The sequence below is a fragment of the Saccopteryx leptura genome, chromosome 3 (assembly GCF_036850995.1).
Source record: "Saccopteryx leptura isolate mSacLep1 chromosome 3, mSacLep1_pri_phased_curated, whole genome shotgun sequence".
Classification (NCBI taxonomy): domain Eukaryota; kingdom Metazoa; phylum Chordata; class Mammalia; order Chiroptera; family Emballonuridae; genus Saccopteryx; species Saccopteryx leptura.
Genome location: NC_089505.1, coordinates 8,036,447 through 8,050,003, shown reverse-complemented (window position 1 = coordinate 8,050,003; position 13,557 = coordinate 8,036,447). Strand labels below are relative to the sequence as shown.

Below are 13,557 nucleotides of genomic sequence, written 5' to 3'. Positions count from 1 at the left end.
TCAGCAGCCGCCGCGGGTCTGTCGGAAGGGCTCGCTCAGCGCGGCCCGCTCCCCCGCCACGCTGCGCACCCCGAGGGCCAGGGTTGCCTCACCGCGGGCTGGCAGGTGGCTCCGGGCCGCGCCGGCCTCGGGTCCCGCGCTCCGGAAGTTAGTTTGTCCCTCCGGCAGCTGAGTCCCGCGTGCTGTGGTTGCCGCCTCCCGCGCCGCCAGCCCCGCCGACCTCCCGGCCCGCAGCTGTCATGGTTCGGCACGAAAACTTCTGGCTGGGAACAAAAGGCGCCGTTTGCCCGCGGCTCGCTGGAAGGGCCGGGCTGGCGGGCGGCTCTTCACGCCCTCCCGGCGCCGCCGCGCCTCAGCCGCGCCGGGCGGGCAGCTCCCCTGGAAGCCCAGGAGCGACGCAGAGCTCAGGGGAGGAGGGCGGACAGGGAGCGGGGCGGGGGCAGGAAAAGGAGAGACCCGAGCGGACAGGGAAGGGATTGGAGGCCGAGGCACCGGGGGAGGGGCTTCCGCGCGGTTCGGGGAGAGAGAGCCCGGGCGCCAGCCGCTCGGCTCAGCAAGCCACGCCCCCGCGGCCCTCAGGCTGGAGGGAAAGCCCCGCCCCCGGGAGGGCGAAGGACGGGAGCCACACTGCAGGAGTCTCGCCAAGCAGAGCAAATCTCCTGACAAGGGAGAGTCCCGCCCTCTTCTCCCCCCACCCCTGGCCCAGCTCCCCCTCAGACCCCGTTGTGCCCATTCTAGTTATGGAATGAGAAGGCATTGCCTTGGAGGAGAAAAATAAGTACACACTAAAAGATGAAAGAAGCTAGGCAGCATAAGGGAATGAAAAGAATGGAGGTTTTGGAATCAAAAAGACCTGAAATTCAATGGCAGTTTTGCCTCTTACTGGCTTGTGATCTTAGGCCATTACACCTCTCTAAGCTTCTACAGTCTACCTCTTCTTCCAAAAACCAGGCAAACACTCTCTCCACTATTATTTAACATTGCATTGAAGATGTTAGGCAAGAGAAAACAATTTGTGGCAGAAAAATTGAAAGAGATAAAACTACATTTTCACATTACATGAAAGTGTACTTGCAAAACCCAAGAGAATCAAAAACACAAATAAATCAAACAATGAAGTAATTCAATAAATAAGGTATCAGAACATAAAACCAACATATAAAAATCAAGTGTGAAGACTTCATACAATAGCCACACAAAAGGTACAATTTCAGGAATGAGCTAATAAGAAACATAAAATCTTTATGAGTAAAACAGTCTGCAACATACAAAAGCAGACTGAATAAATGGAAAGGTGTCCATAAAAATGTGTATTTACATATACATGTATGTATGTATGTATAGGTAAATTTAATATGACCCAAATAAAAATATCAATTTTTTTATAGAATAAAGTTGATTCATAAAGTTCATATTTTTATAGCTATGAAAAATCCTGAAGGAAAAAAACAAGAATGAGAGCATACCAGATATTAAAACATACCTTAAAGTTCTGGTAATTAATAATAGTGTACTATAGTAAATGAATAGAAAGGCTAATGAAACAGAATGGGCAGCCATTCCAGAGCACAGGTTGGCTGGCTATATATTATGACCCAGCAATTCCACTGCTGGATATATGTATCTATGTTTGGTAGATAATACTCTTCACCAAATATTCCTACTTCCATGCCTTCTAGTTACTTGGCAGGATTACATATCAGTCAGTCAGCTGCAGGCAAGTAAAGCTTGCTTCAATTAACAAAATGTATATGATATTCTTTCTTCCTAGTGAAGCAATAATCATAAAAACTTGTGTCAGGATGAAGTTTTCATCAACTTGCATCCCTGAGTGACTATGATGAGCTAAGTATCCTTCTGATCGGGCTGAACATGTATTATGAGTGAAAAATTAGGGTATGTTTTTAAAAAATGGACAAACAATATCTAGTTTGCAGGATGGTTGTGATAATTCTTTTAAGATAACTTTAAGGTAAAGTTTCCAGTACACTGACTGACAACGTATGCGCTCAATAAATGTTGGTCCCCTCCTCGCCCTTGTTTTCCCTTTGTCTTGTCATTTGGCAGGTACGTCCTCACCTGGATCTGCTGGAAGAAATGTGCGATATCTTGATCTGGCTGATTTCCAGAGGCCAGCATACGACTTTTGTTTTCCATGAATTGCTGCAGCTTGTCAGAGAGATGTTCAAACATCTCTGCTTGGGGCAGGAGCTTCTTTAGAGAGCTCTCCTCTTGCTGCTGTAGACAGAGCTGTTCAAAGCACTGGCTCACCTCCGCCAGCTTGCCCTGCAGTACTGCGGCCGTGATGCTGTCTGCGTTCTCCATGAACTGGGTCACCATCGCACGGGTGGCCTCCAAGCTGCTCTTCTGCCGAGCAATGTCCTGCTTCAATTTCTGTCATCAAAAAACATGGCTGCCAAGCTCCTGGCTCACTTATTCTAGGAGACCCGAGCCACAGACTAATAAACTTGTAATAACTACATGCTCACCCCCTCAAGGAGGTTTAGAGTTGCAACGAAGCCTTCAGAGTTCCCTATGTCTCATTCCCCCTAGTACTAGAACCCCTTCCACCAAATGACTATGCTGTCACCACTGTTCTTCAAGTTTAACAATGGTTTGGAAATTAGGTAGGAATATCTTCATATGGACTAGTCAATCAAAGTCTCATCATCAGAAGATTCATAAAAATGAATTCTTCTCCTGTTACTTTTGCAAAGTGATACAATTATGGAACATGGCAAATATAACCTATATGAAACTCTGGTGGTAGAGGTCTCACCATGTTAGTGGCAAGGGCTTCTTGGATGACTCCCAATGAGAGGGATGCCACCTGCTTCTCTTCCAGGTTTTTGTCCACCTCCCGGATGGACTGCAGCAAGCTGTCCGGGCTCTCCCGCACACTCTGAGACTGGGCAATCGCCTTCTGCAGCAGAGCAGAGCGTTCGACCAGGCCACAGGACAGGCTTTGGAAACGGCCAAGTATGGAATCTGGAAAGTCAAGGCCATGAAAAAAGAGAGTGGAGACTATTTTTGTGTTATGCTTTTAAAAAAGAATGTATTTAGCCCTGGCCGGTTGGCTCAGTGGTAGAGCGTCGGCCTAGCGTGCGGAGGACCCGGGTTCGATTCCCGGCCAGGGCACACAGGAGAAGCGCCCATTTGCTTCTCCACCCCTCCGCCGCGCTTTCCTCTCTGTCTCTCTCTTCCCCTCCCGCAGCCAAGGCTCCATTGGAGCAAAGATGGCCGGGGCGCTGGGGATGGCTCTGTGGCCTCTGCCTCAGGCACTAGAGTGGCTCTGGTCGCAACATGGCGACGCCCAGGATGGGCAGAGCATCGCCCCCTGGTGGGCAGAGCGTCGCCCCCTGGTGGGCGTGCCGGTGGATCCCGGTTGGGCGCATGCAGGAGTCTGTCTGACTGTCTCTCCCTGTTTCCAGCTTCAGAAAAATGCAAAAAAAAAAAAAAAAGAATGTATTTAAATGGCATGTTAATTATCATAGTAATAGACATCAAGACAAATAGAAGGAATAAGCTTAAAGGGCATTAGTAGTTGAGCCGAATTCCATAGCATTATGTATTTGGCACCTACTAAGTGCCAGAAATTGTGCTAGAAGCTGAGGACTAAAGACAATCACAGTCAAATCCTGCTTTTTATAAATGTAAAAGAGCATAGGCAGAGGAAGGCACATCACAACTAACCGTGAAGACAAAAGCACGAGTGCCTCACACTGGGATTAAGAGTACTAGAGAAGCCTGAAAGAAGAACAATTATTTCTCTCTCATTTCTTTTGGGAGGTCAGGAGACCTCTTTTCCAGCAGAAGTCAGGAGTTTACAAAGCAAGCAACCTCTTGGCCACATCTTGAAGCACAAGCAAGATTTCATTATGTATGGTAAACAATTAATGTTATCAGCTAAGCAACAGAAAAAACTTCAGGGGTAAAGCAATTAAGAAATGTGAAATCTGGCCCTGGCCGGTTGGCTCAGTGGTAGAGTGTTGGCCTGGCATGCAGAAGTCCCAGGTTCGATTCCCGGCCAGGGCACACAGGAGAAGCGCCCATCTGCTTCTCCGCCCCTCCTCCTCTCCTTCCTCTCTCTCTCTTCCCCTCCCACAGTGAGGCTTCATTGGAGCAAGGATGGCCCGGGCACTGGGGATGGCTTCTCGGCCTCTGCCCCAGGCGCTAGAGTAGCTCTGGTCACAACAGAGCGACTCCCCGGAGGGGCAGAGCATCGCCCCCTGGTGGGCGTGCCGGGTGGATCCCGGTCGGGCGCATGCGGGAGTCTGTCTGACTGTCTCTCCCCGTTTCCAGCTTCAGAAAAATACAAAAAAAAAAAAGAAAGAAAGAAATGCGAAATTTACTTGGGAGAGGAAAATGTAGGGTGTGGATAGAAGGCAGAAAGCCTAGGGAAAAGAGGTTGAAGCCAGACTGCAAAGGCCCTTCAATGACAGAAGAATCAAGTTCATGAGAGGGTAACCTATTCATGTTTATATCCTCAGCACCCAGCTAGGATCAGATACTTACAGAACACAATGGGATCTATTACAGAGGTACATACTAGGATTTAAGACCACATTATTCCTGTTGCCACTTCACACCTGTAGTTTCTTGAACACGCTTGTGGTCTAGGGCTGGCTCCCCTTCAATTTCTATGAGGTCACAAGCTGCTTTTTGGAGCTTTTCTACAGGTACTTGGTGCTCAGCCAATTCCTCCTGCAACTGCTGCTTGTCCATGAAAAAGGACAAAAGAAAAACATGTGAGTGAGTAATCAAAGCTGGTTCTAGGAATCCAGGACCACTAAGATGCTTTACAGAGTAATTCTCAGCTTATCCACAGCCGTAGATACTAGAATAAATTGTTTAGGAATGGGATCTTCTCCCAGGCATCCCAACCCAACAGCAGCTTTTAACCTAAATACCAGTATTTGTTTTACTTTTGGATACTGTAAGCCATACAAAACCACAGCCTGTGTCCTGTCTTACCTTTGTTGTTGCAAGCTGCTGCTGCAGGACCCCAGGGTCAGAGGCAACAGTATCTGAGAGGAGCTTCCCCACATTGGCCTGGCAAGCCTGCATCCAGGCCTGCAGGCTGTCAGCACTGCTCTGGAACTGCCGGTAATGGCCTAGCAGCATGTTCAGGTGAGTACCCAATCGTGTACACTGCCAGAGAGGAGGGAAAGCAAGCTTAAGCAAGGCCCGGCAAAAGGTAGCAGCTGCCTAGGCCGAGTCCAAAGAGAGGCCCGGCTTTGTTACAGGGAACTCACCGTAACTACAGTTAGAAGTAGTACCGAGGCCTCCATGGATAGAGGGGTAGCAACGACCTTTTATGAGTGAGTTCCTTGCTGCTTGATTCTACTATTCACCTCAACTTTATTACATACAAGAGAAGATTTAGTGAGTTGGATGACAAACCACCAAAGTATTCAATAATATACATCAGGTTGCAGGCAGAAATGGCATTAAGAGGTACAAAAGTATTCCTTTTCAAGGGTTAAGAGGTATTGGTACAAAGCACAATAAAAGTAAGAAGAACTCACTAGACTCTATACCTGAGGAGCTAAACAGAGGTCTTCGATAGGAGTGAAAATAAGGATTAACCCTAGATGCTCTGTCCAGGAACACAGACTGCGTACGTGGTGTAAGCTTCCCCTGTGCTATGTCTCTCGGGAGCTGTGTCTGCTGGTCAAGATATAAGAGGTGAGCACCTCCACCTTCATCACCAGAGTGAGACATACCCAGTATGGCTAGGATCAGGCATCAGCCCATAGGCCTCTACATTTTACATTTTTGCACAGCTCAAAAAGACATTCTGCCTGTAGTCTATATACAGATGAGCTCACTCACTGTGTTGTGAGGTTTCTAAGCCTCAGAAACCACCCACAGTAGTGTGGGGGCTGCCACGATCGTTGACCCAGAGGCTGCCAGAGCCTCTTCCATACCTTTGAATGGAGAGCAGTGTATCTCTCTGTTGCATCCTTCAGCTTGTCCTTCACTAAGGTTCCAGTTGCTGATGGTTCTCTGCCTTCCTCAAAGCTGTTTTCAGTGTCCAACACTTTCTGTCCTGAGATAGTCACAAATCTCAAGTCTCCTCTGTGGGAAATGACGTCCTCTGAGAAGCTGCCCTGCCGCTTGAGGAGGGAGGGAAGGGCCTCGGGGCTGCTGCCTCCCTGGTGCATGCTCTCCAGCTCCTTCTCAGACCGTTCCAGCCAGTTTTCAAACTCCTGATGGTCCTGCAGAAACCTCTGCATCTCACCCCGTGGCGTCTGCACCTGCTTCAGCTCTGCCTCAGACTGGGCCAGGGAAGTAGCGTAGCGTTCCTTGAGCTCTCCTAGCTTTTCCTGCAGCGTCTGTCGCTCCTCAGGTGTGAGATCGTCGCCATGCTGGTCCAGAAAGGCCTGAGCTGATTGGGTGGCCAGGATAAAATTTGGCTGCTGAGACAGCAATTCTTGGTGTCGGCCTTGGCAAAAAATCCCCCAAAGGATAATCAGTACAGAAACCAGAACAATTTGATTATAACTATAACTAAAGGTGAAAGAGAAATTCATAGACCACATTTATAGATGTTCAGAAATCACTAATCTCTTTCTCTCTAAGCATGATGCCATATGCCAATTCCAGCTGAACTAACACATATAGAAACATACTTCTTAAACATATTTTATATGTATTATCTCATCTGACTTGTGGCACAATATGCAATGTGGGAAGACAATATAATATCAATATTAAAGATAGGGTTAAGTGAATACCAAAAAGACACACTACTGATAAAGGTCATGCAGATAGTTAAGGGATGAACTCCTGACCTGACTCTCTTCACTAAACTACCTTAGTCAAAGAGAAGGTACAAATTGCCAACTAATAGTTACCTACATTAATGGAAGGAGAGAATAAGCTGGGTGAGCCACACATGGGACAATATAAAAACTGCAAATTCTTAGCTGGGACTTGTCAGTCAATTATCTGTGAAGACAATTACCTACGTCCCTAACAGGAAAGATCTAGAAAAATTAATTTGTTAGTAAAAAATTTATATATTAGAGTAAATAGTGTTTCTGGACAGAACAGGTCATTTGTATGTGCTATCTCCATGTGTTTCTATGTGGACCTTCTTTCTATTCCAAAGGAATACAAGTGAAAGGAGGACAGTAGTGGTGGTTTTTTTTGTTGTTGTTTCTTTACAGAGACAGAGAGGGAGTCAGAGAGAGGGATAGACAGACAGGAATGGAGAGAGATCAGAAGCATCAATCATCAGTTTTTTGTTGTGGCACTTATAGTTGTTCACTGATTGCTTTCTCATATGTGCCTTGACTGTGGGGCTACAGCAGACCGAGTAACCCCCTGCTCAAGCCAGCGACCTTGGGTCAAAGCTGGTGAGCTTTGCTCAAGCCAGATAAGCCCTGCTCTCGCTGGCGACCTCGGGGTCTCGAACATGGGTCCTCCGCATCCCAGTCCGACGCTCTATCTGCTGCGCCACCGCCTGGTCAGGCAAGTAGTGGTTGTTTTAACAATGTTCTTTCCGAGTCTAACAAAAGTCAGTGGGAGCTCAGTCAGTGTGCCTAAATATCTATACTGTTTACGCAACTACTGAGAGAAGGACTATTGCCTACGTTTCTTCAGGATATTATCCAATTTTAGCCTGTACCAACAGCAATCTGATAGCCTCAGATTCCAACATCCTCTCAGGGAAGCGGGGGTGACAAATATATATATATATATATATATATCCTGCTCACATAGATAGCAGGGAGCGTATAGCACCATATAGCCTATCTGTATAACATCCAGATGTCTCCTTCTCATCCTCTAACCCATCCACCATCAATACGGCAGTTTCCTTCCTAGAATGGAGATAGCCCTGGGCAAGCTGACTGCTGCCAGCAGGAGGTGTCAGGAAGGTTCCCATGACAGCAGAACCATCTCTGCTCTGTGCTGTTACAAGAGTGCCAGGGCTTAGGGGGGACACAACACAATGAATCTTCCAAGCACAGAAGCATGCCAGAGGCAGAAATCCTATTAGTACATGATAAGGCAATGGACCACACAAGCTGTTCAATGAAGCGCTCCAGCTAAATCAGATTGGCTTTGCTAGAAAGATATCACTACTAAAACATGTGATCCATGTGTTTTTAAGTGCCCTGAATATATAAGCATCCCTCAATCATGTAATACAATGTACCTGCGCATGTCAGTTAATGTCCCAGGAGACACTTTATCTGGTTGGTTCACTGGTTAATCTCTAATGCCTGTCATATAGCAGGTGGTTAATATTTGCTAAATGAATGAATAAATGAGTAGAGATACATAGTAAGAAATGGTTTCATGAGTGCAATAGGAAACCATTAAAAGAGTATAGCATGTTAGAAAGATCCCTTTAGTGTGGGGGATGGATTGGAGGATAAAAGCCAACAGGAAAGGAGACCAGTAGAAGATGACTTGATAGCAGTCGGAACTACAGTAACATCTCACTGGAGATAAAGCAGTGTGGCTGCTGTGAAAGAGAGATAAGCAACATGGGGTTTGATGACCGATGCGATATGGGGCAGTGAGGCAGGGAAAGGAATCTAAGATGAGGTCTAATTCAGGCAGTGAGTGGGCATACAGGAAGGAGAACGTGTTTGATCAGGGAGGGGCAGTATAGTAAACAAGAGTTCCACTTGTCAGTTTGAGGCGCCTGTGATTCCAAGTCACCGATAGAGGTTTATATACTGGCTTGAAGCTCAGCACAGGCATTTGGGCTGGAGACAAATATACACATGTAATTATTTAGTATAAATGATAACTGAAATGTCATAAATAGACAAGACTAGAAAAGTATATTCTGAAAGATGAGAGGAGGCCTAGAACACTACTGGAAAGCACAACAGCACTAGAAAGGGGGCCTAGGGGAAAGATTATGAAGGGCAGAGCAGCGCTGTGCAAAGTAAGGGGCAGAGTACTGCAAGGTGAGCGCCCAACAGTGACAAAGCTGCTGAGACATCAAAGAGATAAACTGAACAGCTCACTGGATCTATGAGCAAGGTTATGGTAAGTTGTCCAGGGCAGAAGAGAGTCCCCAGCACAGTGAGGACAAGCTAACACCCTCACCTTCATCTTCTCACATCGCTTGTCCAGTTTCTCTGCGGTGTGGTTCACTCCCATGTGACCATCAGTGGTATCCAAGTCTCCTTTCTCCAGGCTAGCTCCTGACAGCCGCTCCATCTGTCCAGCAGGGGAGCCCACTGAGGCCATCCAATCCAAGAGAGCATCGATCTGACTTCTGTTTTCAGCCAGTTCCTTTACTGCCTTGCTCTGAAGCCACAGAGGGAGCCCAGTGGGAAGGCCATAGATACTCAGCAATTACAGGGTACAGGTTAAGTCAAGAGGGAAATTTTTACGCTAAAGAAAAAGAGAAGCTCTAAGACATGGTAAAATTTGTCACTGACCCACAAAAAAGAACAAGCATCTAAATCTATTGAAAAAAAGAATTATTTAAAATTATCTCTAGATTTTCTCTATACCTTACTGTTTTAAAAGATAGAGTGGGAGGGAGAAAATCCCAGGATTTTATTAAAAGGCTTCATTTTATTAGGAGGCGATTTAGTCCTGGCACCCCAGCAAGTCTCACAGCATCCTTTCTAGATATGCAAGTGATACACTGCCTCCTAGGGTAAGAGAGAACACAGTCACACTCAACTCCCTGGCTGCTCCTCCCTAAGGGAAATAGTCTCCTGCTATCCCTTTCTCTGCCAAAAGAGCATTAAGTTCTGAAACTATTTTCTGACTCTCCAAGTATTTTAATTGATTGAAAAGATATGCCATGGGATACATTCATATAGCTCAGAATTCATCTTCAAGTAACTTATTTCTCTTTTCTCTACTTCCCTGTTAGCATCAGAGTCCGTGGCCAGACAAAGGATTCCAATTCAATCTGCCAGTGCCGAGTGGGCACACAAGACCACCTGAGACCTCCCTTCTCACAGGGTATCCCAGTGCTGACTCCCACTGAAACCACAGTGGCAGGTGGGGGGTGGCTTGCAGCCCACGAATACTCCCCATCCCCCAGCACTCTCGAATCACGAGTCTAGATTCCTGGAAGAAATATGACATTTGCATTGTCCTCCTCAGAGTACCTCTTTCTCACTAAATTCTTTCTGACATTTTCCAACTAGAGTACTGAGCACTCAGCAGCCAGATTTTTTTTTTGGGGGGGGGTTGGGGTAATATGAATTTCCTACCAACTATTCCTGACTTAAAATTCTTCAGCATGTTTCTTGTAAAAAATAAAATGTTGGTTCACAGATCTGTTCCTGAAACAGCCCTTGTTCATGAGTCTATGCTCTCTATAAGGTAGTTTCCCCTCATTACCTTTCATTTGTGTAGGTACCAAAACATTTTTGGAGAAATAGCAAGTGTCACTGCAGTCTGGTTACCTTCTCAGTCTCTTGCTGTAAGGCTGAGGTCACCACTTCCTCCAGCTCTTTCTGGGCCACCCGCGTCCCTTCCTGGAGAGCCTCATACTGCTCCTTAGCCTGACGAAGTTTTTCCTGAAGAGTTGTCAACTCGTGGGGGCTCATCTTGGTCTGGTCCTCTTCCAGGAGCCCTTCAATGTCTCTAATAACACTGGCGAATGAGGTGGCATGATTCTGAATGTCGTCCTGTAAATCCTTAACACATGAAAACAGGGATGGCAGAGCCTTTGACTTCAGTACACCTAAGACCTCTAACAACACTACGAGGTGGGATGACCTATCTGCAACACATGTATGTCCCTGACTATAATTGCTTAAGGTTTAGGCCTAAACCAATGCAAATAATAAAATTTTTTTTGTTTGTTTGTGCCAGAGGCAGAGAAAGAGAGACAGAGAGGGACAAATAGGAACAGATAAGCAAGAAGGAAGAAAGATGAAAAGCATCAATTCCTTGTTGTGGCACCTTAGTTGTTCACTGATTCCTTTCTAATATGTGCCTTGACCCGGGGGCTACAGCAGAGAGAACAACCCCTTGCTCAAGCCAGTGACCTTGGGCTCAAGCCAGAGATCTTGGGCTTCAAGCTAATGACCTTTGGGCTCAAGCCAGTGACCATGGGGTCATGTCTATATGATCCTACGCTCAAGATAGCGACGCTGTGCTCAAGCTGGTGAGCCTACGTGCAAGCCGGTGACCTCAGGGTTTTGAACCTGGGCCCTCTGCTTCCCAGTCTGGCGCTCTGTCCACTGAGCCACTGACTGGTTAGGCTTTAAAATAATTTTTAATTAAGAAATTTTCTAATATTCAAAAAAAATTTTTTAAACAGAGTCAGAGAGAGAGAGATAGACAGGAACAGACAGACAGGAACAGAGAGATGAGAAGCATCAATCACTAGTTTTTCATTGCGCATTGAGACACCTTAGTTGTTCATTGATTGCTCTCTCATATGTGCCTTGACCGCAGGCCCTCAGCAGAGTGAGTAACCCCTTGCTCGAGCCAGCAACGTTGGGTCCAAGCTGGAGAGCTTTTGCTCAAACCAGATGAGCCCACACTCAAGCCGGTGACCTCAGGGTCTCGAACCTGGGTCCTTCCGCATCCCAGCCCAACGCACTATCCACTGCGCCACCGCCTGGTCAGGCTCTAATATTCAATTTTAAAGCAAAATTTAAATTTAAATTTCTGACTAAATATTTAGTGAAGACAAAAATGAAGAACTCCATAAACGTGTTGAATATATTTTGACTGTGTAATGAGAGTTGACAACAGGATTCTAGCTGAGTCAAGGCCTGGTTAGTCTTCCATCCTCTCCTTATCCTTACTGGAGCCTGTAAGAACCAGCATGACGTGGGCACCTCCGAGTAGTTTCCAGCCTCATTAGTCACTAATCTTTCTTGTGTTCTTTTCAATCCAATTGAACTAGCTGTCTTTCAGTTCTGGACAGTGAGGGGCTTGATCCCATTCTCACCAACACAGATACACAGGCTACATATTCTCTTCCTCCTCTCACCCTTTCATGCCTTCAACCCTGTGTGTCCTTCATTTCTCGGTTTAAGCGACACTTCTTCAAGGTAAACTGTTCTGATATCCCAGACTAGATTGGGTCTCTCTATTATACGTTCTTGTAACTTTTCCTTCCTGACATAATTAATAATTACTTATACATTTTCATGACTCTATACACACACACACACACCTGACCCTTCTACTAGATGGTAAGCTTCATGTGAGCAGGGATATTTACCAGTATGTTGGTAGCACTAAGCACTATGCATGATATCTAGCAACCTTTTATAAATATTTGTTGAAGGAATTTAAGAAATGAATTAACCCACACTGACCTTCAAGTCACTTTGGTTCTTCTGCAAAGCAGAAACATCCTGCTGGGTGGCTCTGCCTTGGTGGCCCACCAATGCTCTTTCCGCCTGTCCTACCCAGCTGCAAAGATCTTCCAGTTTCTGGTGACAAGTATTTTGTTGTTTCTGCAGGGTCTAATTAAAATGCAAAGGGGCCAAGAGACAATTAATAACTTTCATTTTATGAAAACAAGATAATTCCCTGAAATATAAAACAAGGTTATAGCTCAGGGTGAAAAAGTTGGTGGGAGATGAGAACAGGAGGAGGAAAGAAAATTGGATTCGATGTCTGGTGTTCTCACGTGTGGAGGTACCAACAGGCCACCTTCACGGGGCAGCTCCCCCATGCAGCCAGTATTTTTTAGCCCACCAGGAAGATGGGTCGCCTGTTTCCCTGGCATCTGGGTGCGCCCAACACTATGCTGATGGGGCACCCTGACCACAGGCAGAAATATCTGGGAACACAACACAGCAGGACGAGAACGCTCCTGTCTCACCCTTGACCTACAAGTGTGGCAAATATTTTTCCTTACAAATGGGTCAAGGGAAGGACACTTCAGAGTTGAAAGGCGAGAACTGGCATTTTTTTAAAAAAGTAGAATTATAACATGCAGAGAAAACCCCAAATAAACAGCCGCGCCACACTTCCGGGGCACATGCCGTTGTCTGTAGTGCAGACCGGTGGAAGTGTCTGCACAGCTCCTCGAATACCGGCGAGGGCTCTGGTCCAGTCCCTGCGTCACAAGCCGCTGGCGGGCATGGCCAAGTGCTTGTGCGTTCACTGCAGAGCCTTGGAGAAAAGGCGGACTGTGTGGGTGAGCTACGAATATGTTAATTTCCTGGACACTTGGTACACGAGGAAAAGATGAACAGGTCCATGATATGCAAGTGCTCAGGTGTCTCCCGCTGTGACACAGAGGAAGGATTGGTTGTGCCGCTGGTAGGAGGCTGTGCAAGCTCGTCAGGAGCAACGTTACTCAACACAACATCTGGCCCCGTTACTTGCTCAGGCACATCAGGAGAGCAGCAGGACAAGCTCCCTCTGGAGAAGGGCACAGCTGGGGGCCGGCCTGATCTCAGGAAGGTCTGGACCAAAAGCTGCCCCCTTTCTAAAGCAAACTCACACTCACACTTTGACTTTTGGTCCAGAGTTGTGCTGAGCTGGCCGCAGCCTCTCTCAGGGACAGTGCGGCCGTGGAGGAAAACGCATCAGGACTTCTGCCTGCAGCAAGAGTGCCCAGTGTGGATGACATCCTAGAGCACG

General features: G+C 46.7%; 1 protein-coding gene across 1 annotated transcript; it reads right to left on the bottom strand.

The window, feature by feature from the left end:
- LOC136398118 (microtubule-actin cross-linking factor 1, isoforms 1/2/3/4/5-like) lies at nucleotides 1-12,640 on the bottom strand. The gene is made up of 9 exons (XM_066372525.1): nucleotides 12,596-12,640; nucleotides 10,404-10,637; nucleotides 9,093-9,282; nucleotides 5,931-6,448; nucleotides 4,975-5,151; nucleotides 4,590-4,713; nucleotides 2,780-2,988; nucleotides 2,080-2,394; nucleotides 1-234 (listed from the first exon to the last, which is right to left on the bottom strand). The coding sequence occupies exons 1-9, from the start codon at nucleotides 12,638-12,640 to the stop codon at nucleotides 1-3; spliced, it is 2,046 nt and encodes a 681-aa protein (XP_066228622.1).
- Nucleotides 12,641-13,557: the final 917 nt, after the last annotated feature.